At 55.0% G+C, this 23,913-nt stretch overlaps 3 protein-coding genes across 3 annotated transcripts; 1 reads left to right on the forward strand and 2 right to left on the reverse strand.

The window, feature by feature from the left end:
- Positions 1-3,317: 3,317 nt before the first annotated feature.
- Positions 3,318-6,525, reverse strand: EAH_00002380 (hypothetical protein; the record flags this gene model as incomplete). The annotated part of the gene is made up of 9 exons (XM_013394380.1): positions 3,318-3,379; positions 3,504-3,582; positions 3,723-3,799; positions 3,925-4,006; positions 4,484-4,542; positions 4,787-4,847; positions 5,592-5,668; positions 5,864-5,924; positions 6,277-6,525. The coding sequence occupies 9 exons, from the start codon at positions 6,523-6,525 to the stop codon at positions 3,318-3,320; spliced, it is 807 nt and encodes a 268-aa protein (XP_013249834.1).
- Positions 6,526-11,493: 4,968 nt separating this feature from the next.
- Positions 11,494-21,017, forward strand: EAH_00002390 (hypothetical protein, conserved; the record flags this gene model as incomplete). Its single annotated transcript, XM_013394381.1, has 7 exons — positions 11,494-14,909; positions 15,244-16,213; positions 16,343-16,419; positions 16,705-16,998; positions 17,150-17,473; positions 17,861-19,227; positions 19,354-21,017. 7 exons carry the CDS (start codon positions 11,494-11,496, stop codon positions 21,015-21,017), a joined length of 8,112 nt encoding a protein of 2,703 aa, XP_013249835.1.
- A 1,136-nt stretch (positions 21,018-22,153) lies between these two features.
- Positions 22,154-23,854, reverse strand: EAH_00002400 (hypothetical protein, conserved; the record flags this gene model as incomplete). The annotated part of the gene is made up of 3 exons (XM_013394382.1): positions 22,154-22,388; positions 22,843-22,969; positions 23,218-23,854. 3 exons carry the CDS (start codon positions 23,852-23,854, stop codon positions 22,154-22,156), a joined length of 999 nt encoding a protein of 332 aa, XP_013249836.1.
- Positions 23,855-23,913: the final 59 nt, after the last annotated feature.

Below are 23,913 nucleotides of genomic sequence, written 5' to 3' on the forward strand. Positions count from 1 at the left end.
CTAGCATGCTGACCTTCCCGCTGCCCGAGCATGACGCCTTTTCATCAGGTACGCTGCACTCACCTGCGTGTTGAGGAGGAGGTTGGGCTGCGAGCGCAAGGAAGAAACCATGTAGACTCAGCACACTCACAAGGCGAAGTGCCAGTACGCTTATATACTCATGCATGCAGCGATTTCCGACAACATGTACCACTCGCGAGCGAACCGTATGTGGTTCCATCACGGCATCTGCCCAAGCTTCAGAGAAGTGTAGTTGAGCTGGCAAGCCCGTAGGTGTTGAGGCAAAGTGTTTCGAAGTAGTAGGTCTCCGGGAGAGACCAAGTGCAGCGGAAGTATAGTAGCGCCAATGGGCGATGCGCTCCCCAAGCATGCGGAACATGAAGCTACGTGCCTCAGGAGACCTACCTATCGGAATACGTCCACGCGTCGAAGCAGCTGCAGCAGTACGACAGCAGATAGGCACCCACAAAGCAAGTGAATTGCAATATTTCCTGCCTGATTCACCCGACGCCATAAACAGGTGTCATGGCATCTTATACCCGAAGTTTGGCCCTTTTCGAACTCCAAACGCCATGTAGGCTCTCCATAAGGTGTGCTAGTGGAAACAGTAGAACCACGTTAGCCGAACTAATGAGACAGCATTCTCTAGCTGGTTAACGAACTACCACGTGTACCCAGCGTGACCCCGATAGTTGCTAAATATGTTCGACAAGGCTGTTTTGCAAGCGACGTCGGGCCTGGCAACTATGTGTTCGGTGCTATGCTCACGTGGAGGAGGCACCTTCGTTTGGGTTCTCACTGAACCTGGACGGAGAAAGCAAGGAAGCTACACATTCAAATCAGGCATCCTTCACACACCCACAATGACAGACATATTGTCCGTTCAAATGGCATCTGATGAAATGCATGAAATACGCAACAAGAAAGTAGAACGGCTCGAACGCAGTAGTAGTGTAACACCACCGGCCGTGCGTAGAGGCCGTTATTGTCAAAGAAATTCGGGCGCTTCTGCAGCAACGTTGATGACCTTCCTAGCCGGAGGCACGAACGATGAGATGCATCGGAGACGGCAAGCTTCCGAGTTTGTATAAGGGGGTTACAGTAACGAACTGGCAGCATTTTTCATTGAGCAGCTGAGAATTCTGGCAGTCCACCCACCAGGAGCTGACGCTGGGCGCGCACCAGAAACACCTGCGCGAACAGCCACAGAAGCATCAAACAGAAATGCTACAGGGCCCACAAGGAGGGGCATTCGTGCACTCGTTTGCGCAGGCCTATACACGCGCTTCTATACTTTTCTCGAGTCGTGCACTAGCGCATTGGCCTACGCACACTTCGGCGCCATCACTCCGACTTAAGAAACTACTGAAGCAACATGAGCATCATCGGGGACTGCAGCGCTACAAACTTTGAAAGCTACCGTATTCACTCTGGTCTAAAACAAATGCTGTGCACTGTTAATTTCTACTGTACCATCTGCCAACGGTGGGGACGATGCCGTTAACCGACCCAAGCCTGCAGGTACAACCAGCACGAGGATGCACGCCCAACAGCATTTTTAGGGGTACCACCACACCTTAGCACTCAAAAATGTGGGCATGCATAGCTTCGGAAAAGATCGGCGCAATGTATCTGTTTGGCGAAAGTTCCGGCAGTCCTCAAACATAGGTATCCAGCCCTGAAAGCTTATCGAGAGGTAGGCGAAAAAATTAATGTTTGACGCTCCCATGGCACTGACGTGCTTGTGGCATCAATTTTGAACGATACAGATGACAGGCGCCACTCATCTGGGATAGAATGCCGGCCGGACAAATGACGCACCTAAAATTGGTACTGATCTTCGCTCCGAAGACGCTGCAGCTCAGGAGGGGACGCACAAGGCGCATTTAGTGCAAGCAAAGGCCACCTTGCCATTTCGGTGTCCTCGTTTTTAGCATAGATCGTCACAGTACCTCACTGCCACTCATTTTTTGCACTCATGCGTTTTAGTTTCTTGCGAAGCGCGCAGCGACAGGCGACGGCAACGCAACAACGCAACTCATCTAGGACAGCCCATGATATCTGTGAATATTGTGCTTTTGCTCTTCTGTGAAACGCTGATGCGCAAACAGTAATGCATCTGCCACCACATGTGCTGCATGCATCGGCTTTTCTGGAGCGGATAAGCGCACAAGTGCATTCATGAGCAGATGGACCACGTTCTGATATCTCCAAAACTTTGCCACACACTGTTTCACATCAACAAGGGAGCGAATCGCCTCTGACTTTCCGACGCACTCCCCGTTTTTAAAGGCGTCTGCTGACACCGATGCTCCAAACTCTACTACAACAGATGGCTCGCTTGACAAAGAATTCAAGATCGGCCGAAGTATCAAGCTAAGGGAAAAACGTGGCAACTACGGAAGTACACTCACCTGTGCTTGACGGTGGCCTTGGTACTAAACCAGCTGCAACGACACACCGCACGGCAGACGCCTGAAGCGAAGCGCTCACCAAAGCCACTCCCCTCAGTCTTGTCATCCGGTACAGCAAGCCTCGAGTACGAATAATGTACACTCAGCTAAGTATCAGCAAGGCACTGAAGCCCTCAGAGGTGCCTGTGGAGTCTGGAGCCCCACAAGTCCGTGTGAATGCGCACGACCCCATGAGCTGAACCTATATCTACACACACTCCTCCAGCACTCTTCAGTCACTGCAGAAGATCTTTTCTACAGTTGCATATTTATTAAGGGGAATCCACTGTACCTGGTAGTGATCCAAAGCGGGACGGTGGTAGAAAAAAGACTACAGGAAAAAGAAGCCCACAGGTGCACATAAGGCAGGGCATACAGGGACCCCTGTTGACCAAGCTAGGGAGATGAGCGTCCACAGCAGGTTCGAAACGTGTTAATTGGCAGATACGCATAGGGCACAGTGGTCCAAAGAAAGCGTCCTCACATTCCTACAGGTTTATCCGGCAACACGGGCACGAGCACTTTGGAAAGCCTTTCGGGGAACAGACAAACGAATTTGAAATGCCACGCCGCTCCATCCCAGTACACACCTGGTGAGGTTAAGCTTCTTCGGGAGCCCCCAAAACCTTCATGTGGCCCACCTGCAAAGCACAACGGCAATGTACAGAGTAGATACCAGCCTCAAAGCTTCCGAAGCGCTGCCGTCATGTGGCCGGCATCGAGTGGCTCATTAACTTTCCAGTTGGCAGCATCCAAAAGACTTTCACAGTAAAGCGCGCCGTTCCTGAACTAAGACACACTAAGCGAATGCGCACGCCGCCCCCGTGTAAAACGACCGAAGTCCGGCCCTCAAGCAGGCTCGTGCTAACCTAGGCCTGGAGGTCCAAGAAATGCTTCATCAAGGAGATCATTTTCAGTTTCCTGGCCTGAGAATTGCAGATAATAGGCACCACAGAAAGGTTTCTGAGTCCGGCCCCTATGTTTCACCTCCTCAAACTACTTTAGTTTCGGACTGCAGCTGCCCAATGGCTGGATCTTGAAAATACCTACCAAACTTCGCACCTTCACCAGCAATCCACCGCGTCATCTCAGCAGCCTTCGTGCTGGGAGTTCGCTCAAGCTTTTTAACCTATCCACAGCAGACATCAACATATACAGGCGCGGCATGAGCCCGTGGAATTCTCCGGCGACAAACGTGGGATCACATCTCTTCCCAGCGCCGTGGTCAAAATGCACTAATGTGCAAGAAATGCGGCATTGAAAGCGCACCTCTCGCTTCCTCAAGTCCCGTGCTTTTAAACGAACACTGGCTTCTTTTTTCCCCACTCTGGTTGATCCTTTCCACTCTGCGCTCGCGGACATAAAACAAACGCCGCAAAGGGCAGGGCAAGGATGCTGAAGCGCCTTCGCCAAATGCTACCAAAGATCTTTCGTAAGTGCGGCACAAAAGTAGTCAATTCATAAGCCGGACCTGTTTCTTGGCCACTAGTGGCTGGCCCAAATATCGCGGTCTCCACATCGCCCCATGAAGAATCGAGCATCTCAGCAGCCGCCTGAACACAAATAGATATACCAACTTCGCACACGCGTAGTTTCCACAAACTACGAGGAGAACGATTATCTTCTAAACTTTCAGAAATCTGAGTGCCACAATTCCGTCTCGACAGAAGACTGCGTGGGTGTTGGTGCAAAGGCAACGCCGTCGAGTTGCAGTTCATTTTCCTCAAAACACACCCGGCGCAGTAGTGGATCTGACGACGAAGTTGTCCAAATGGAATATATCTAAAGCACCGCCACAATTATCAAGCAACAGAACGGGCAAACGGAGGAATAGTCCAGAATGGATATATGTCTATGGGAGGAAGGATGTGCAGCAATGAAATTTGCGGTCAAGGACCTACGTGCCTCCCCAGAGCAGCCAGAATATTAGCTAGAGCGTGACACAAGCACCAGTTAATCTCTTTGCTGCCCGCTAATCTGTGGCGAAAGTCGGAAAGTCGCATCTGCCTTCCACGCCGCGTAAAACTCACATGTTCGCTGTACTTGACTTTGTATAACTTTGGGCCCATCACGAGCGTGGCATCCTTCTCTGCATAGCGTAGACAATACAGCAAGACGAGACAATTGTACTCGACTGACTCTGCACCTCATCGGGCATATTCTTGAGCACCGTCGGCAGTTTGACTGCCTCTGTTGGGAGAAAAAGGGATAAGACAAATAGTGGCAACGAGCGTAGTTGGGCCCGTTGATGAAGACCGCAACAGAGCTTTTTGTTAATTCCTAGTGCTTCTTTTGCACTTTATTCAGTTAGGTTCCTTGAGCCCCCCAGTTACCTCTGGTGTGCACTAAAAAGCCCTCCATCCACGTCTTTAAAACTGACGAGTTGGGTTCAACCTGAGAATAACCGTCCACCAGATGGCACCAAGAAATACAAAGAACGGGTACAGACCCGCAGTGAGGAAGTGGCTTCAACACTCACATTCGTGCCCCTATTGCTCTAGTTAAATCTACCCCTGGACCCCAACTGGCGGATGAACCAAAACGCACCTCTCTATCATCCGCAAGGCGAACGCTGAGCGTAACCGTAGCTGTCTTCGAGTTCCCAGGAGTTGTGGCAATTCGCTTCACCTCTGTTAATAGTAAAACAATCCATCCATCCGTGAAAGACAAGGCAGTGAAACGCTGGGTTCAGATTGGGGCAAGCATCTTCACGTCTATCTAACAGCAGCTGCAGGAAAGGCAGGCACCGCGCAATGCTCGCATGCGCTAGCCTGAAGGCATCAAGCGACTTGGGCGACTTACTCGCAGACGAACCCTCACGTAGATAAGGCATTTCCATTGACAAATGGTGGTGCATGGTTTGAACAGTCCCCGCAAGATCCTACGGAAAGCACTCACTCGTCAAAATAGGAGGTTATCTCCGCTCAGTACACGCACACTACAAGCGGCAAATGGCTCAGGCCAGCGTCCAGGAGTGCATCTTCTGGACGGCCAAGAAGCTCACCCTGCGGAGTGCTTTCAAATCCTGAAGGTGAACACGCGCATCATCAACTGAGAGGCGAATTGAAGGCAACTATGCAGAATGCAAGCAGGCTACAGTGGAATTCTGCCGACACTGGAAATCTATTTCGTACTTACTTGCGATGATGCATCCCCTGGCATTTGGACCGATGCCTTTACTACGAAAAATCCAATCGTGAACTCCACAGAATCGTCTGAAAAAAAAGCGAGTCCAGCTTATCACTGAAGCGCCACCGACCCATCTACTGCAGTGCCTAGCCAACATACCTAGGAACGAACTCGAGCTTGTCACCCCTTAATTGAGTCGGTAAAACCCATAGTTGCCATGCTGTTCGGTTGCACCTGTGCGTCAAGCGTACCCACTTACAGAGCCGCTCTTGATTACTTACCGTAGCTTGAAGTTAGCCATTCTTCGACTTGCGAAAGGGCACGGGCTGCAAGTTCTTGAGTCTACAAAGATGTGTTGTACAGCACACCAAGCAAGAATGCTGACAACTCGTAGGGTTGTCAGGAGCGTTGTGTGGTAGTGATCCTTCAAGACGTGCTTTCTACAGGTTGAACTAAGACAGCATGCGCTTGCATTGCGGCGACATTTTGCTTTGACAGAGGGAAATCGTACTGATACTACATATTAGGACCGTGAAGTCTTTGCCACCAGTTTGCCGGGTTTCAGCTCATAATGTCAAATACATACCTCTGCCTGGCATGCGCCTGACTTCCCGGAGGCTTCTGGCGCTTCTGCAAGCAGCCTTGAACTTGCCTTTGGCTTTAGAACTTGCAATCCAGTGTAGCATTGTCTCACTAGGAATGCGACCACGGTCAAAGACAGTAATGTTGTCAGTGCAGCCAACAACGCACGCGCCGGCTTCTCCGATTCCCCAAGGAGTGGATTTCCCCTGCCATATTTTTCAAAGTCGATATGCGAAGAGGCTGCCAGGTCGCTGTCTCCAAAGTAAGCGACTTTGTTTGCCTTGTCATACAAATTAATCTGTGGAATAAGCGTGCCGCTCCCCACCGTCCTCTCATTCTGTCGATCCTGGGGAGCTGCCATCTTCGGGATTTCAACAATGGTGCCTTCTACTTCGGGGTTCTGTGCACATACATTGCTTCCATTCATTCCCAACTCACGGCACAACACTATGTAGATTCGCCGTAAGAGTTCGAAAGTAGCGGTTCAGGATGCTTTGTGAGAAATTGTCCAAAGGAGGGGTATACAGCACGAGAATGGGCCTCTTCTCGGTGATACGGTGCCACCACTGCCCAGAAGGACAGCAACTACAATGCCTGTAATATTTCCCTAGTTGGCCCCTAAATATGATATCAATTGATACTGAAGACAGCATTAGGTGACAACACGACAACCCCTGGAGACTTGAAATCGCAGTCCTACTCCTACTCCCACCGGCGACGGAAATAAAATACGATTTTCTTGATCCTAAGAGGTAATCATCCCTGTGAAAATTAAATGTAGTTGCCGGGAGTTGCTGCACGCTTGACTTGGCTAGAGACGGCGGCAAACCGCTGCATATTATGCACGGCCCCCACAGTAATGATATTCGTTTACTGTTCAAGGGCGGAAAAATGGGTGAAATTCGTTCCAGATAGCCATATCAATGCAGCGATGAGACCACTGCTTCTGCTACACAGGGTCCCCTGGCCCCACCATACTTTGGGCCCAGGGCTGCCGCTGCGCAGGTCACTACAGGAACACGCACGAGAAGTGGATAACTCTTGTCAGATAGCCTGAGCATAATTAAGATTTTTGGAAGAAAACCCAAAGAAAGAGTTGGTAAATAAGTTGGAGGCTCTGCTGGAGACGCTTCTGCTGTGTCTTCGCTCGATGGACCAGTGCCTGGAAGCGTTGCTTTGCAGCACTTCCATGCGCAGATCCCGAATCCGAGCGTAGTTGTTGTGCTGCGGTTACCATGATACCAGGTGAGGAAATTTACTTTCCTCGTTTCAAGGTGCAATTAAGTATTCGGCTCGGCTCGCTAACGGACGTCCCTCGTGTACGCGCCCTGCCCAGTTGGTGCAGGGAAGACTTGCTTGGCCTGGCTAGACATCCTGCACGCAAGCAGAAGTACAACATATCTCTACAGTGTTAGTGAAAGCAGCGGAAAGGGGGTTCGACTGTGCTAGCACAATTAGGCGCCATGCACCGTTAGTTGCGATGAAGAGCGTTGAAAATCACATCAGGTGGCCTACTGTACCTGAGCCGCAGGCACTTGAAAAGCTGTGCCCAGAACGCCTGGCCATTGAAGCGGAGGTCAGGCGCCTTTCTAACAACTTTAACTCTACGTTTTGTAGCTCGACATTCAGCTAACCTGGGTTCTCTGATAAGGTGACGGACTCTTGTAGATCCCTCGTCGCATGCAGAATGGCAAGAGGTGAAGGCAGTATACGTCGGTTTGTTCCTAAGCTGGATGATCCCGGATGTGCTGAAACTGCATCATTATTGGCCAGGGCACCGTGCATTTGCGGGGGGGACAGCTGACGCCTTCAGGGAGCGAAGTACTGTCTGCTGTAACGAGGGTCGTCGAAATTTTTAGAGTACCGTCGTGAGCTGCAGTTGAGTCGACGATTTAATGCATGAATTTCCAAATGGCAGCAGACCAAACGTCCTGGGCATAAGGGCATGTGGGCCTGGGGATAGTGCAAAGAGGAGGACGGCTGTCCAAGGTAGCAGCGCACCGTGCTGCAACTCCTACTGCAAGGCAGCCCCAGATAAAGCACTACCCTAGCGCCATTCTTTGCCTGCACTAACACTGTAGACGACTGTTGAGCGCCTGCTGCACCCTCAATAGACAACCTTCACACAAATAGAGTTACACGCACAAACTCCAAAAGACCACCATAGACCAGCACCCCCGTCGCGCCCAAACAGCACACACGCTTGTGTTCGTGCGCGTCTACGTGCATGTGCGTGGCGCACAAGGCATCAGTGTGCGCCTAGTTGCGTGTGTATGGCCCACGAGAAATTCCGGCGGAGCCTCTACACTGTGTTAGAGTTTCCTCACTGCTGTCCTCTTGGGGACAGACTCCAGTTTTCGTAGAGTGGAGGAAGCAAATGCTATTACGAGTGCTGCAATATCCAATCTGTGACTCCTTCGCGGCACATAAATCTCAATACAATCTTTTGGAGAGGGCCTGCGCCCTCTCCACAGAATCACCCGCGGCATGCTTAGGGTTTTCTCCTGATGGCCTCATCGAATGGTAGTATAGCCCGTTTGTGAACTCAACCCTCAGTTTTTCTCCCATATTTTTGGCGATCATAGTATCATGCGTGCTGTCAGCTAGGCAAAATCACATAGACTACCTCCACGAATACATAGATGGTTACACCTCCACGCTGTGGCCTCAGGTATCCGATCCTCTTCGCAGCCTCTCCCTAGTACCGTTGGCCACTCCTGAGCGCCAATGCGAACTTAGACAATTCATAGCTTCCCAATTTAATTGTGTGAGCGCCAATGCGAACTTAGACAATTCATAGCTTCCCAATTTAATTGTGTTGTTAAAAGTTTCACCACCTTCGGCCCCATCACTGCGCCGCTGTTCGCGTGGGAGCCAGGGCCTCGTTCATAAGCCTTTAGCGGTTCGCCTGATGACTCTGTTCACCGCCTAGCTTCTCCAGTTGCTTAACCCCTTTTTGCGCGTTCGCAGTAACGGGTAATACGTGCTTGCATTCCGCACAGGAAGCAAGTGCGGCGCTCGGTGCTTCCCCCCGGCCTTCCAAGTGCCAAATTTGGGGGCTCTCGCCTGTTATCACTGCTTGCCTTTGTCTGGGCAGGAGTGTCATTCGCACCCAATATCTACAGGCTTTATCTCGGGGGAATTTCACCCCCCCCTAATTCCCTCTCCAGCCCAACCAAGTAACGGTTGCCCTTTTCCAGGGGAGACCCTTCATGCGGACCACCAATAAAAAAGCTTCGAATCCACGGTTGGGTTCACGTCCAAGGACTGATACTTCTCGATGTGGCTTTGCTCGTTTATTCTTCTGTATTTTTCCGTAGCCCATTCATATATCCACCTAGTAATAAACCTACGTCGTACAGCATCAAAGAAAGCTGCCATAGTCCTGGTAAGTCCCAGAAAAGTGGTATCCGTGCATAGATATTGACGCCATTGTCGTGCTTCCCCTGAGAAAAGTGATGTCAACAACACCGTTTCAGGTACATTTGAAGATGAACAATCATTTTCGAAGAAGCACGGAACTTATCCACTGCTCCAGCGTCGCGGTGACAGTCATATCTGGAAGGAAAACGCCGAGCCATTCCTCAGGACATTTGCCGTTTGCAGGAGCATTTCCAGCTGCATGGAGTGAAGATACTGCGCTTGTATCCATGCGACAACGCGCCCAGCTTGTTGTCGTCCCCCCACTGGAGGGCAGATCCGGAACAACATCCACTGTGGGAGAGAAGGAAATGGCTATGTTTTGGGGATTTTATGGAGCACGCATGGGAATGCTTCTTCGAGCCTTTTTCAAGAAGCGGATTAGCGGCTAATCTGTGCTGTGCAGCAGGAATGCCAGCTGTGGGTGTTCGGTTCGCTGCTGACATCTTTCCCGATGGAGCATGCGCCGCTAACATGTGCAACGAGTGTCCAAAATCGTACCCGGTGATCGTCGGAAGCCGCCATTAAATCAAACGAATCGAGACAGCTTACATTCTATACAGCGTCGAGGGGTCGTGGACGCAGCGGCCCAACACCTTGGGGCTGGTGCGGAGATGAGCTGGCCTGTCATGAGTTAAAAAGCAGCTTGCTTTATACCCTGCCGCAAGGCAGCCCCACATGCAAGATTAGCTATCTGCACTTTTGTTGCATGCAACAACAATGTAGACAATTGCTAAGCGCTTTTTTCGCCCTTAGTAAGCAACCTGCAAGCAAGGAGAAGTACGTGTTGCAACTCCGGTAGAGCTTGCTACAGCTGGACTCCCCTCGGTCTCGCTGCTCCTTATTCTTTGTGGACCCCCGAGCTGCCTCTTCTTTCCTTCGTAAGTCGAGTGTCAGGCACATGGTCCCATTTTGAAGAACTCCTTTTTCTTGATATCGCCTTCAAGCTCTTCCACGGCTTCCAATGCGATGCATCGCTGTGGTGCTCTGTGGCTGCAAATAGTCGAGCTTCGGGTTGCTAAGCCCCACAATCTACACGTGGAAATGCTTCTCGAAAATCCCGTCTCCCTTGTGGAGACAGTGAAACACCCTCGACTTGCCGTGGTGACGAGCGTGCACGGTGTGTTGTGACACAGAACCGCGCTTCCCCCGGGCAAACGTATTCGGAAATCACCCCCAAATCTGACGGATTTTCCTTTGAATTGCAACAGTTAATCTAGAAATGGTGCGGAAAGGCAGAAGAAAAAAGGCTTTGCGTTGCGGGCCCTTATGGGGGCGTCGCTCGATACCCTAGTGGGGGCCCCCCGGTTTCAGGTTTACGCGCGCCATTCTTGTTGAGCTGAAACAAAGCCTGTTAGTCCCTCCATCTTCATCAGAATAATTGAAAATATCAATATATACGCTGCCTCCCTGCAGGATTTCCTGAAAAGGTGGGACACAGGGTTTCTCCCGGTGTGTCGCTGCCCGGGGGTGCACGGCTGCCTTCGTCAGCGGACCGGCTGCGCTTTGTGCTTACATTTTAAGTTTTTGTGCATAGGCCGCCCCTTTTCTTTTTTTCTCCATGTAATCGTTTAGCCACTTCTACTTCTCACGCCCTTGAGGAAACCCACCGAGACATTTCTGCGGCTGCTCGGTGAAATCGCGCGCGCCCGCCTACAGGGTGTCTCCCTCTTTGTTTCGACCTCTGCAGCAAACTGACCCATTCTTCCCCTTACAGTTTTTGTTTTTGTGTTTATTTCATCGTGCTGCTCATGCAACATCCTACCTTCTCCCCCCCTTAACCCCCTGCTGGCTGTCAGCTGCCTTCAGCCCAGCTGACGGGTATTCCCTTGTACGAGCAGGCGGCTCTGTCCCTCACTGGCTAGCTCATGGGCTAGCCAGCTAGCCAACCAACTGGCTAGCAGCACAGATGAGGGCGCAACTGCTGCATGTTCCTGCAGGAGACGCCTCCGTGGCTCTGTTGCTGCCGGCCTTTGTCTCGACGGTGTATGGTGGATTTCTCTTTGCTGCTGTGCTGCAGCAAGCGGAAACTTCCCCCTCAATCGCTCCGCACCCTGTCTGGGGGCCTGCCGTTGTGGCCATAGGGAGCGCTTTGTGTTTCAGCTTGCTGCTGGCCCTTGCAGGCCCATATGCCGCCAGCGACTCAATCCCTGCAACGGACTTGTGGCTTCTCCTGGGGCTGCTCCTGCCAGCTCTTGCTGCTGCTCTTACAGTCGGTCCTCCGTCACTGGGTCTCACTCCCGCAAAGCTCTACGGCGCCCCGTATTTGTCTGCCACCGTTGGGCTCTACTGCTTCGCCGGCCTTTCGCCTTCGCTGCTGCTGCTGCTCGCAGCAGCAGCAGCGGCCACATGCGCTGCGCAGGCGGCGCGGTGGGGCGCCGGAGCTGATGATCAAGTCCTTAGTACCTTGCATGCAGCAGCAGCAAACTTTCTGGGGTGGTGCCTTTGCACGCGAATATGGCAAGAGGCTGTGGCATTGCTTGTGGCTGAGCTGGTGCCGTATCAGTCCGCATTTGCAGTGCTTCCAGGCCTAGAGGCGTACGAGCTCAGAGTCCTTAAGGCACAGCGCATTCATGCAACGGCTGCTCCTGCTGCTGCTCCTGCTGCTGCTTTTGACCCTGCTCTTGCACCTCCTGGTAACGCCTCTGCTGCAACGGCGGTAGAAAAACTCACAGCTGCTGTAGAAACATCTTCAGCAGCATATGGCGCAACAGAAGCTGCAGCTGGCGACGATGTTGCTGCGGCAGACTCAGGCAGAAGAGGCCTGCGGAGCTCCGGCAGTGCAGGCATGCTGTTAGACGTAAGGCGGCAGCAGCAGAAGCGGCAGCAACAGCTTGGGCAGCAGCAGCGGACAGTGTATTCTTCAGCCCATGGGCTCCCTAGGAACCTCAGGGCTCCTCTACCTCCGCTGCTGCAGCAGCAGCAACACCAACAGCAGGCGAGGCGACGCGTAGCAGGAGCAGCTGACAGCTCTCTCCCCCGCAGCTGCTCTTCGATTCAAGCAGGAACAGCACCAGTGACTCAGCAGCGTCAGCAGCTGCAGCAAGCTCTTCAGCTGCAGCAGCAAAAACGCCCGCACCAGGTCTTCGACCAGGAACCACAGCACCAGCAGGAGGAGGAGCAGCAGCTACAGAAGCTGCATAAGCAGAAACAGGCACACTTTACAGACCCCACTCCATACACCTCCGCCAAAGCCCCCGTTGGAGGTGCTAGAGCTGCGGCAGCAGGAGCAGCAGATGCAGCGGCTGCTGCGACAGCAGCACTGGCTGCTCCGCATGCAAGAGCTACTGCCGCAATACTCTTCGAGTCTCCCCTTCATAGTTGTCAGCCGCCCCAACGGCACCATCAACTGCAGCACCAGCAAGATGCCCAACCTCATCCGCAACTTGAACGCCACCAGCACCTCGAGCAGCAGCAACAACAGGATCACGAGAAGCAGCAGCAGAAACTTCGGCATCACATCCAGCAGCATAAGCCGAAGCAAAACCCACCGGCGCTGCAGGACGCCAGAAGCACCCAGGCACGTTTTCGCAACAGGCGGCAACACACGACGCCCTCTACGATGCAGCGGAGTTCTGCTGAAGCAGTAGCAGCAGCAGCACGAACAGGAACGGTAACGAATTGGCAGGGCAGAGAAACAGGTAAGGGCCCCCAGGGGCACATGCCGACGCCGCGACGGCAGTCCCTACCAAGGCTGAGTCCCTCTCCACCTGCCATTGTACGTCAGCAGCAGCAGCAGCAGCAGCAGCATCAGCAACCGCAGCAGCGGCACAGGCAGCGGCACTCCATTGCCTGGATTCCCCCTCACCCTTTAGACGCAACAACGATTGGTGGGCCTTTAGCAGTAGGAGCTGCAACAACGGGCGCAGCAGCCACAGCAGCGGCTGCTGCTGCAGCAGCCGCAGCTTCAGCAGCAGCTGGCGTTGCTGCTGAGACCGCCCAGCTGTGGCGCTTTGGAGGCCTGGAATTGCCTCCTGCAGACATAAGCGGCTCTGCGGCTACCTCTGCGGCACCAGCAGCAGCAGCAAGTGCAAAGCCCCGTCGCGGGAGCGCCCCTCAAGGAGGGAGCAGCAGCAGGAGTAGCAGCGGGGTGCAACTAGCAGACTGCGCTGGTCGTGAGCTTCTCTACAAACCGACGTGGGGTCCCCAGATGGAGCGTGCAACGGCGGGGGGCCGTGCAGCTCCGTCTTCAGTAGCGGCAGGCACAGCAACCCATCAAGCTGGAGGCGCAGCAGCAACCCCGTGTGCAGTTGCTTCTGCGGCAGCAGGTGCTGCTGCAGTGGCCAAGACGGGGAGCCCTGCTGCTGTCCTTAAGAAAGCAGCGAAGCGGCTGGTTGTCCTTCGCAGCACCAGAGCAGTGACGCTGAAGAAGAGGTGGTCAGGAAAACGATCTCTGCAGCAGCAGCAGCACCTGCCGCAATTGCTGCAAATGCAGCGGAAGCAAGCCCCCGCAGCGAGAGACAAGGGGCCCTTCCCGGCGCAGCATTTAAGAGGAGCCAGCAGCAGCTGCAGCAGCCTGTGCCGCAGCAACAGCCAGATCTCAGCGTCCTTGCATGCAGCAGTAGCAGGAGGGGCAACCCTGGCGGCTCCTCACCTCTCTACTGGTGCACTGGGGCTAGGCAGCAGCAGCAGGAGAGGTAGCTGCTGTAGTAGCACTTACATGTCCAGCTCGAGCGCTGCTGGCCTCGCAACAGGTGATTTGCTAGTTTCTTCCGTTTCTCCTCCCTCAGCGTGTGCTTCTCCGGGAGAGACGGCTAATCCTGTTTCTGGCGGCGCCGCTGCTGCTGCTGCTGCTGCTGCCCCGGCAGCTCCCCCAAGCAACAGCAGCTGGACTACAGAGCTGCGCCTGCAGCAGCAGAGGCTGCAGTGGCTGCGGCAGCGGCTTGCTGAGGATCAGATAGACAGTCTTTTTGTAGAGTCTCTCGACGTTTGCTGGGACTGCTGCTGGCGCCTTTCCTACAGTGCATCGATGGCCACCCAACACGAAGCCCCGTCTGAACCTGCTATTTCTGCTGCTGCAGTTCCTGCAGTTGCTGCAGCAGCCACCGGCACCGCTGCGGCTGCTAAGGATTCGGCTTTAACTGCGCCTGCAGGCGAGGACTACAAACGGCGACAACAGCAGGTGGATCGCAGCCATATGGCGCCTAATGCACTGCGGCGGCAGCAGCAGCAGCTTCAGCAGCTCGATCGGCTGCAGCGGCAGGAGGAACAGGAGCAGCTGCACTTGCTGCAGCAAGAGGGGGAGATGCAACCGCGTACGAGACGAGATGATGTGTCTGCGGGCCTTTCGGCAGTGAGGGCTATCGGCTCCCTGGAGGCTGCAGCGTAAGGCGTCGCTGCATCTGAGGTCTTGTGCTTGCTCTCCCGCTCTCTTTGCCCTTCCTGTCAGTCATCTACTCCGTGCGCCAAACGGTTGCACAAGTTTGTGTGTGTGTGTGTGTGTGTGTGTGTGTGTGTGTGTGTGTGTGTGTGTGTGTGTGTGTGTGTGTGTGTGTACATGCGTGTGAGTACGTGCGTGTGTACGTCTGTGCTTCCATCATACTGTTGCTGTTTCTGCTTCTGCGGCTGTTGCGATGCTGCTGCTGCTGCTGCTCTAGGCTGCTGCAGCCGTTACGACTGCAGCGATGTTTCTGCTTTCTTGTTGGCGAGGTTGTTGCAGGCGTCTGCAGCAGTGGCGGAAGCAGCAAACCACAGGAGGGTCTGCTTTGCCTCAGCATCTGCTGCAGCAAATAATCTGCAATGCGGCATCAGACGCAGCGGCATCGGCAGTTGCTTCTGCGAGACCAGCGGCAGCAGAGGCCACAAGAGGTTGGCGAGCAACGCCAAAGAAAGGCAGCTTGAAAACTGTTCGTGTGGACTCGCGTGTAGCCTTCGTTCAACCGCAGCAGCAGCTGCAGAAGCTGCAGCTGCTACAGCATTGGCAGCAGGGAGCAGGGGATAGGCAACGCTTCTACGGGAATATTTGGCAGGGGCCCCTGCGGTGTATGTACGGAAAGAGGCAGGTGAGGACCCCGACGAAAGAAGAGAGGCAGCAGGAAGCTGTTGCCTTCGTCCTGACAAAGGAAATCCTTAGGAGGGAGCAGCAAGGGTTGCAGACGGGCCCCTTCGCGTCTGCAGCAGCCACTGCTGCTCCTGTTGCATCGCAGATGCAACAGCAGCAAGCCGCCAAACCTTTCGAGGGGCTCCCGCATCCGTGGGAGCCGCTGCAGCAGCAAAGGGTATACCCACGCTCCACACAACGAGCCCTGAGGAGCAGCGGAATAAACCGCGGTAGCTGCTGCAGCAGCAGCGACAGCAGCAGTTGCAACTCACCCAGCAGCCAACAGGCAGCCATTTGGATTGGATCCCGCACTCCGGCAACTCTTGTTTCCGGAGCAGCAACTACTATGGCGACACCTGCAGCAGAAACAGCAGTAACAGTCCCAACACCAACAGCAGTAGCAACACTAACAGGAAGGCAGAGCGAGTCAGCCACTCAAGTGAAAGGGCAGCTAAACACCACCAGCTCGTCTTTTGATGAGGCTGCCCAGACAAGAGGAGCAGATGCTGCAGCGGCAGCAGCTGCAGTAGGGGCCAACGAAGCAGCAGCAGCAGCATCAGAGAAGCATTGTGCCCACAAGAGAGACTCAGTAAGGGGATACAGCAGCCAAAGGCGACTGCTGCAGCTGGCTATCTGCTGCAGAGCAACAGCTGCTGCTCTCCTTTTGAGGCTTCAGCACACAGCGGCAGTTGCTGCTGCTGCTGGCCTGCTGGTACAGGTAACGCGCCGCAGCACTCCCCCGCCCATGCCGCTGCAGCGCCTGACCCTGGGCTTTGCGGATGCTGCAATTGAGAAGTGAGCAGATCAAACCAGCAGTCCCTGCTGCTGCTGTTGCTGCTGTCCTTGTTTCGTTGTTCCTGCTATGTGTAGCTGGAAAGCCCAGCAGTTCAGTACCAGATGCTCTGGGGGGAGGACAAAGCTGCTGCTGCACTCAAACTCCTGGGTTTTACTGTTTCTGTTGCTTAGAACGTCTCTGGCTTTGTGATGCAGGCAGTACTGTGCTTGGCGAGTGGGCTGGATGGAGCGCAAACGCTTAAGCAGTTGCAGTAGGCCGGCGCTGCTGCTGTGGGGGCTGTTCAGTTTGCTGCTGCCTGCTGCTGCCATTTGGTGGGCTCTGGATGGGGTGCTTGCTCGCAACCAGCTGCAGCAGCAGCAGTATGTTTCCAGTGGCTTTAAATTCTACGGTGCTTTCAGATTGATATTGCAGATGAGTGCAGAGGCCGCTCTGTTCCTGCTTCTTCCTTGCAGCAGCAGCCGCAGCAAAAGCAGCAAGAGCAACAAAAAGAACAGCAGAAGCAGCATCACCGGCAGCAGCAGCGGCGGACAGGCCAGTGCACCTATGCGGCGCTTTTTGTCGTATTTATTCCACCTGAGGTGCGTTACGAATTGCTGCAGTGCACGTGGCGACTGACACAGCCGTTGCTGCTGCTACTGCAACAGTACACCGCCGTTGCTGCTGCTGCTGCTCCAGCAGCCGCTACTCAGGGGTTAGGAAGAGCCGTTTTTCCACTTGCTGCTGCTTCAGGCTCTGCCTCTCCCTGTTGGACGTACCCTTTCAGCTGCAGCTCTTGTCGCTCCACGAGCAGGCAGTCGAGGACTTGGTGGTTTATGGCCCTTTGCTGCTGCAGCTTGCAGCAGCAGCTCTGCAGCAGCAGCAGCAGCAGCGCCACGCCGGACTTCTCTTTGCTGTGTACTCTGCTGGCTACTGCTGCGTCGTCGTGGTTTGTCTGATCCTCATAGAAAGTGAAGTTGTACAGGGACCTCCTGCTGTCTCTCTCGTGCTGCTGCTTCTACGCAGCGGAGCAGCATTTTCTGCTCTGTGGTCGGTACTGCACTATCTTGTGTTGCGGTGAGTTGCCTGTATTCTGCTTGAATTCCAGAGGCAGCTAGGAAACCTAGCTAGCTACATCCAGCTAGCCAAGCATCCCAGCTAGCCACGTGGGATGCCCCACATGTGTCAGATAGCCATGGACAGCCAGCGGCAGCATATCGCTGCTAACCCCGGCGTTTCCGCAGCCATGCAGTTTCAGGGGGCCGCAGCAGAGATAAGAGCAGCTGCAGCAGTAGCGAGTGCCACCGATTGCTTAGCTAGCCGGCTAGCGGCTAGCTGGCTCACAGTGACCACTGCACGAGGCTCTAAAACTCTACTCAGGCACAACGTTTTGTACAGGCTGCTAACGGATTCCAGCCCCTCTCTGGTGCTGCTTCTGCTGCTGCTGCTGCTGCTGCTATTCAGTACGGAGGAGAAGTGCAGCAGGTGCGTCTTTTCAACGACCGTACTGCCTTACTTGCTGCGTCTGGAAGCAGCAAACTGCTGCGGCTGTTGCGCGTACACTGCATCGAGAGCATTAGTTCAACCAGAAACCCAATCAGGTGAGGCAGCTCCAGAAGCAGCAGCAACCGGCGCAGCAGCGCCTGAGATGAAGGCGGCAGAAAACGAGTCTCTGCCCGCTGTTCTGAAGACAGAACGGCAGCAACTTCCTGCAGAACAGCAGCATAAACACCCGCAGCAGCAGCAGCAGCAAGACAAACTCCGTGGATTTGCAGCAGCAGAGACATGCAGCGGCACAGAAGTGCCCCAAGAGAGCAAACAAGAACGCAGCAAGAAGGTCAGAACGCAGCTGCGCAGCGCCGCTGCAGATTCCCCCCATGCAGCTTCCAGCAGCAGCAGTAGCACCAAAAGCAGAGCAACGGCGGCGCCGGCAGCACGCCATAGCAGCTTCTTCCATAAGATTAGAGAAGGCCTCCTCAATACCATCAGAAGGCTCCGCCAACTCCGCCAGCGTCTCCAACCCGATAGAGACGGCAGTAGGCCGCAAGAGCCAGAGCAACACCAGCAACTGCAACAGCAGCAGCAGCAGCAGCACGGGTGGAAGCAGGGGCCAAGCACTCAACTGCGGCGCTGCCGTTCGGCAGGCTTCTGCATGAGAGAGGAAGAGGCAGCAAACTCTGCAGCAGACGCTGCTGCTGTCACAGCATGGTCCGACCTGGAGCCCTCGCTCACCTACAGAGAGCTTCTAGCAAGCCTCCCATCCCTTCGTGGAAGACAGAGCCGTCGCCGCCGTCGCCACAGCAGCAGCAGCAGAGGCAGCAGCAGCAGCTGCACCATCCGGGAGACTATCCGCCTTGCAGAAGGTACAGGGCTTCAACAGAAGGCTGCGGAGACGCCCGCGCCGTCCAGCAAACCGCTCAAAAAGGTCCCCACTGTGCTGCGCAGCTTCATCCGAAGGTGCTCCCCACGGGCAGCAGCAGCAGCAGGAGCATCAACGACACTTGCTGCTACTGCCCCTGCTGCTGTTGCTGTCGCTTCTGCAATTGCACTGCCCGTAACTCCACGGAACTCGAAACAGAGTAGCATCAGTAACAGCAGCAACAGCAGCGCCAGCAGACCTGGGGTCCAGGCAGACAGTGTTAGCACTTGGAAATGGAGGATAAGGAGCGAAAGCGGTGGTTCTCTGCAGCAACAGCTGCGTCTCATCAGCAGCAGTAGCAGCAACAGCAGACGAGATGTATGGACACTTGCGCAACTTCCGAATGACCCAGGTCAAGACCGCGGGGCTCTACGCGCTGTTAACCACCCCGGTATCGCTTTCCTGATGCTTTGTGGGCCGCTGCTGCTGCTGCTGTGCATGCTGTTTTCCCTTGCTGTTTCCCTGTGATGTCTCCTAGGACATATCCCATGCAGCTGCGGCTGCTGTTGCTTCGCTGTGGCTGTGCGTGCTTTTGCAGGGTTGCAAACTGTGCGTGAGACCACCGCATTCGCGGAGCAGCAGCAGCATCAGCGGCAACAAAGCAAGAAGATGATGCTTAAGCGCTTGAATACGAGGCTTGTGACCCTCCGCAAGAGCCCCAGGAGCCAACAAAAAGCCCCTAGTACTTCATTTACCTCACCAACAGCAGCCGCAGGAACTGCTGCTACTGTGTCTCCACGTGATGGGCAGCCCTGGACTCCGCTGCAATACCTGGGGTTCCTTATCAGCAGCAACAGTGCCAGCATCAGCAGCAGTAATAACCTCCCACAGTGGCTAAGGAAAAACACCATCAAAGAAAGTCTCCTCAGCAAGGTTCCTCGAGAGGCGGGGGAGGTTCAGAGCCGCCTGCTGCCGTCGGCGTGGCAGAAGCGCAGCAGCAGCAGCAGCAGTGGCAGCGGTAGCAGACTGTGGGGCGACACAGGAGCCGCGCCGCGCATACACCTGGTCCGCTCAGCATCCAAGCAAACAACGCATGCGTCTTACCGCCTCCCCCTCTTTTCTACTCGTGCTGCTGCTGCTGCTGCTGCAGGGCAAAGCCCTGTTGATGCTGTCTCTCTAGGCACTGGAAGATTTATGAGGGGCGACGAGCTCAGCCCACAAGGGGACAGCAGCAGGGCAGCAGCGGCAACACCAGGAACTGCGCTCTGCAGGTGTACCGACACTGCGCGCTCCGGTTGGCGCAGCAAGCGGCAGCAAGTAACAACACTGCAGCAGCAGCTGCAGCTGCAGCCGTCCCGCAGTCAACACATTCTGTCTCAAGACCAGAGAGCTACAGCAGAGGTGGGTTACGGATTAGCTGCAGCTGCTTCATCCGCGAGAGGCGCAACACCATCAGCAGCAGCAGGAGGACGCACCGAGGGGAAGCCTGCTACTCCAACTGCAGCAGCAACAGACGTATGGATATCTGTACCGTGTCTTCACCCCAGCTGGCCTTGCATTGAGCTCCGACACGGGCAGCAGCAGCAGCCGCAGCAGCAGCTGTGGCGGGCCCTTACCAGTTCTGCTGCTGTAGATGTGTCTCCTCAGCTCCACAGAGTCTTTAGCATGAGGCGTCCCGAGAACTTCAGCGGCAGTTGCAGCGGCAGTAGTAGCAGCATCTGGGCATCGAACACGAGAGAGACGATCGGGCTAAGAGAAACAGCTTCAGATGCCCTTGGGCTGGTGCAGCCCCCCCGCGCTTCTCGCCGTCCCTCGCTACTGCAGCCAGGCTGCTTGCAGCGCTCCGCTGCTGCTGCCTCTCCAACTGCTGCAGCTTCTGCTGCTTCGTCTGCTGCTGCTTCTCCTGCTGCTGGCGTAGCCGTCGGCATTAGTTATAATGCATCTGGCACTGTGAGTTGGGAGGCCCAGCGAGGGAGCAGCACAAGCAGCAGCCAGCAGCAGAGTCAGGAGCCAGCAACAGCAGCGCGCGCAGCAGCTCGCGCTGCTGCTGCTGCGTTGCACCGGGGCGGAAGTGCCCGTGTGCGAGCTGCCAAAGAAGGTGCTGCTGTTGTGGCGCAGCGAGCTGCAGCAGCAGCTTTAATTGCTGCAGCAGAGGAGGTAGGAGACGGCCTCCCAGACGCGCGGCAAGAAGGGAGGGTCTTCTACCCTGACCAATGCATTCGAGACAGGCTCCAGAAGCTAATTTGGGGGCTCAATGTCTAAATAAGAGTGCATGCGAAACGACCGAAAGGGAAAGCTGCTGCTGCAACAGATGCAGCAGCAGCAGCAGCTGCGGCTGTTGCAGCAGCTGCAGCAGTTGCTGCACCGTCCCCCGCAGCAGCAAGAAGAACTGCTGCATTCACTGACAAATGATGAAGCGCCAGCCACCCCCAGCAACAGAAGTGCTACCACTTGATGCACTGTGGGGCAAAGGCTGCCTCTTGTGCAGCAAGAGAGAAGCACAGTCTGCATTGGTAGCAGCATTTATAGTTCTTGCAGCACCGTGCCACACCAGCACCCCTCGATCCAGCAGCAGCAGCAGCAACAGCACCACAGGCAGCAGTTTGCAACGAACAACTGTACTGTTAAACCCGCCGCTAGTATTTTTTTGCTGCTCCTGTGGCGTTCGCTGCAGCAGCTGCTGGCCTGCTTGCACGAGTTGAACTCTCCACCGCTTCCCAGCAGCAGCAGCAGCGGTAGCTGCTGCTGCTGCCGCTGCTGCCGCTGTGCACCGCCAAGTGTTTTCACGAGATTTGGAGAGACAGAGAAGAGGCGCGCAGAGATAGACAGGGATAAATGCGGAGACAGACAGACGAGGACACAAAAGGGGGCAGACAGACGGGGACAGAGACAGGCAGATGAAGACAAGCACACAAACCAACAAGCAAACATAGGCGATCAGTGGAGACAGAGTCAATGATGTACACTCAGTAGGAAGTTAAAGACGAATAGAAAAAGGTGGGGAAAGCGGCAAAAAGAGATAAAGAGGTCAGGAGGCGTCTAAACCCTAAACCCTAGACCCAGAACTGCAAGGCTGAGAACGGCCGCTGAACTCCTGAGGTCGTTTTAGGGTCAAGTTGCATCTTTTCTAAACTCTTCACCAGGTTAAGCTCTGAGGGTCTAGGGTTTGTACGCTGCGAACCCTAAACCCCAGCAGCAGCAGCAGCACCGCGCAGGTGCATGCAGCAGCAGAAAAGCCTTGAAAGAGAAAAAGGCAAAGAGCTGCACAGCTGCCTTCTGCAGCTGTGCAGCTATTGCCGCTTCTGCTGCATCTACACCTGCTACTGTTCCTCCTGCTGCTGCTGCACCTGCTACCCCTGTGGCATCTACTGCTGCAGCATCAACCGCTGCGGCTGGACCTACTGCTGTTGCCGCATTTGCTGCTGCTGTTGCTGCTGCTGCTGCTGTTGCTGCATGGAAGCTAGCAGGATGAGCACCCTGAGGAGGAGTTCAGTGGATGTTTCGCTGCTTGCAGAGACGAGCTGGCCGTCGATGACAAGGCCCTCCGTACCCGGGAGGCCTGCTGCCGTTTGAGCCCCTTCAGCAGCAAAGTGCAGCTCGAGGTGTAGCGGCAGCAGCCCGAAGTACGGGTGCCTGTACGCCCCACGGAATGCATACACAATGACGCAAACACGCCTCAAACAGCATATTGATATACCTGTGCTGCTGCTGGGAGCTGCTCGTACATCTGGAAGCGCTCAGCTGTATGCACTGCGCTTTTAAGGCCGCACCACACCAGCAAACTGAAGAGCTCGCATGCAAACGCAACGCGGCGTCCACCTGCTGGCATATATACCCATCGGGGATAACGAGACACCAGCCACATGCATGCATGCATTTGGGGCCGTTTAAAGAACGGGGGGAGGAGAGGCCATTGGCAAGTTGGCTGCCAATGCGCAGCATGCAGGTGTGGCAACTGCATGCACGAAAAGCCCCCAACGGCGCTGCGTTGCTAGCTACTTCCACAACAGCAGCAGCAGCAACAGCAACAGCAACGGCAACAGCAACAGCAGCAACAGCAGCAGAGCCAGCAGCCACGACAGCTCACCGCGCCTCCTCAGCGAGAGGGACTGTGGATATGAGGCGGCCGGCCAACGGGAGGGCCTCAGAGCCTGCAGACAAAAGCCCTACCACTTCAGAGTTGGGGCTTAGGGCATACGGTATAGGGTTTAGGCCTGATGCAGGAGGCAAGCTGTTGGGCGGCAGCAGCCCTCCTCCTCAGCCCGAAACCCTGAACAACCATTCGTAAACCCTAAACCCTAAAGACACTACACCCTACCCCTACACCCTTGATCCTAAACAGCAAACTCTACACCGCGGACCCCAACCCCTACACACTAGTCTCCAAACCACTCTCCAAACCCTACACCCCAAGCCCTACACCCTATAATCTAAACCCTAATCACCCAACCCTTATCTTTACCTGAGAGAGGTTTCGCACAGAGGGCGAACGCGCCGTAGCCCAGCACCCCGACGGGCTTCTTGAGGGCCCCGAATTCCTTGATGAGGGCCCCCGTGTTGGCGCTGCTGTAGAGGTCTATTGCTGCTCCCAGATGGTGGGGCAACAGCAAGCAGCAATAGTCTACTGCTGATGCCTTGCGCAGCTGCTGTGGGTGCTGTAGCTGCTGCAGCAGCAGCTCCGCGTCCGCCTCCCGCTGCTTCTCTAGCAGCAATCCCACCTCTTCAAGCGACCCAAAGGAACCCACGGGCGGGGGGGCCCCTGAAGGCGTCACAAACTCTAGGGTGTATCCGCAGCTCCTGCAGGCCCTGTGCATATCTAAAAGGGAAGACAGCGACACGCCAGCCTCAGCAACGAACTCCTTTTCCCCCTTTTGACTCGTGCTACAAAAATGAACTTCAGAAGACACCAACACACACACCTTACGCGTTGCCGGGGAGGGTCCCGCGGGGGTCCTGGCAACCCCTAGGGGACCCCCTTGAAAGGGAGCCTCTCTCTCCAGACTAGTAGCTGACTCAGGTGTCTCTCCAGTCGGCGGATGAGAGAAGGTACCCTCAGGGGGCCCCCAGGACGACCCCCCTTCTAGAGAATGCCCATCCATTGGATAAGGGAAGCAATGAAAACAGAGAGACGAAGCGGTGGGGGGCCCCCAGGGGCCCC

This window comes from Eimeria acervulina, genomic scaffold (assembly GCF_000499425.1).
Source record: "Eimeria acervulina Houghton genomic scaffold, Eah_scaff8, whole genome shotgun sequence".
NCBI classification, from domain to species: domain Eukaryota; phylum Apicomplexa; class Conoidasida; order Eucoccidiorida; family Eimeriidae; genus Eimeria; species Eimeria acervulina.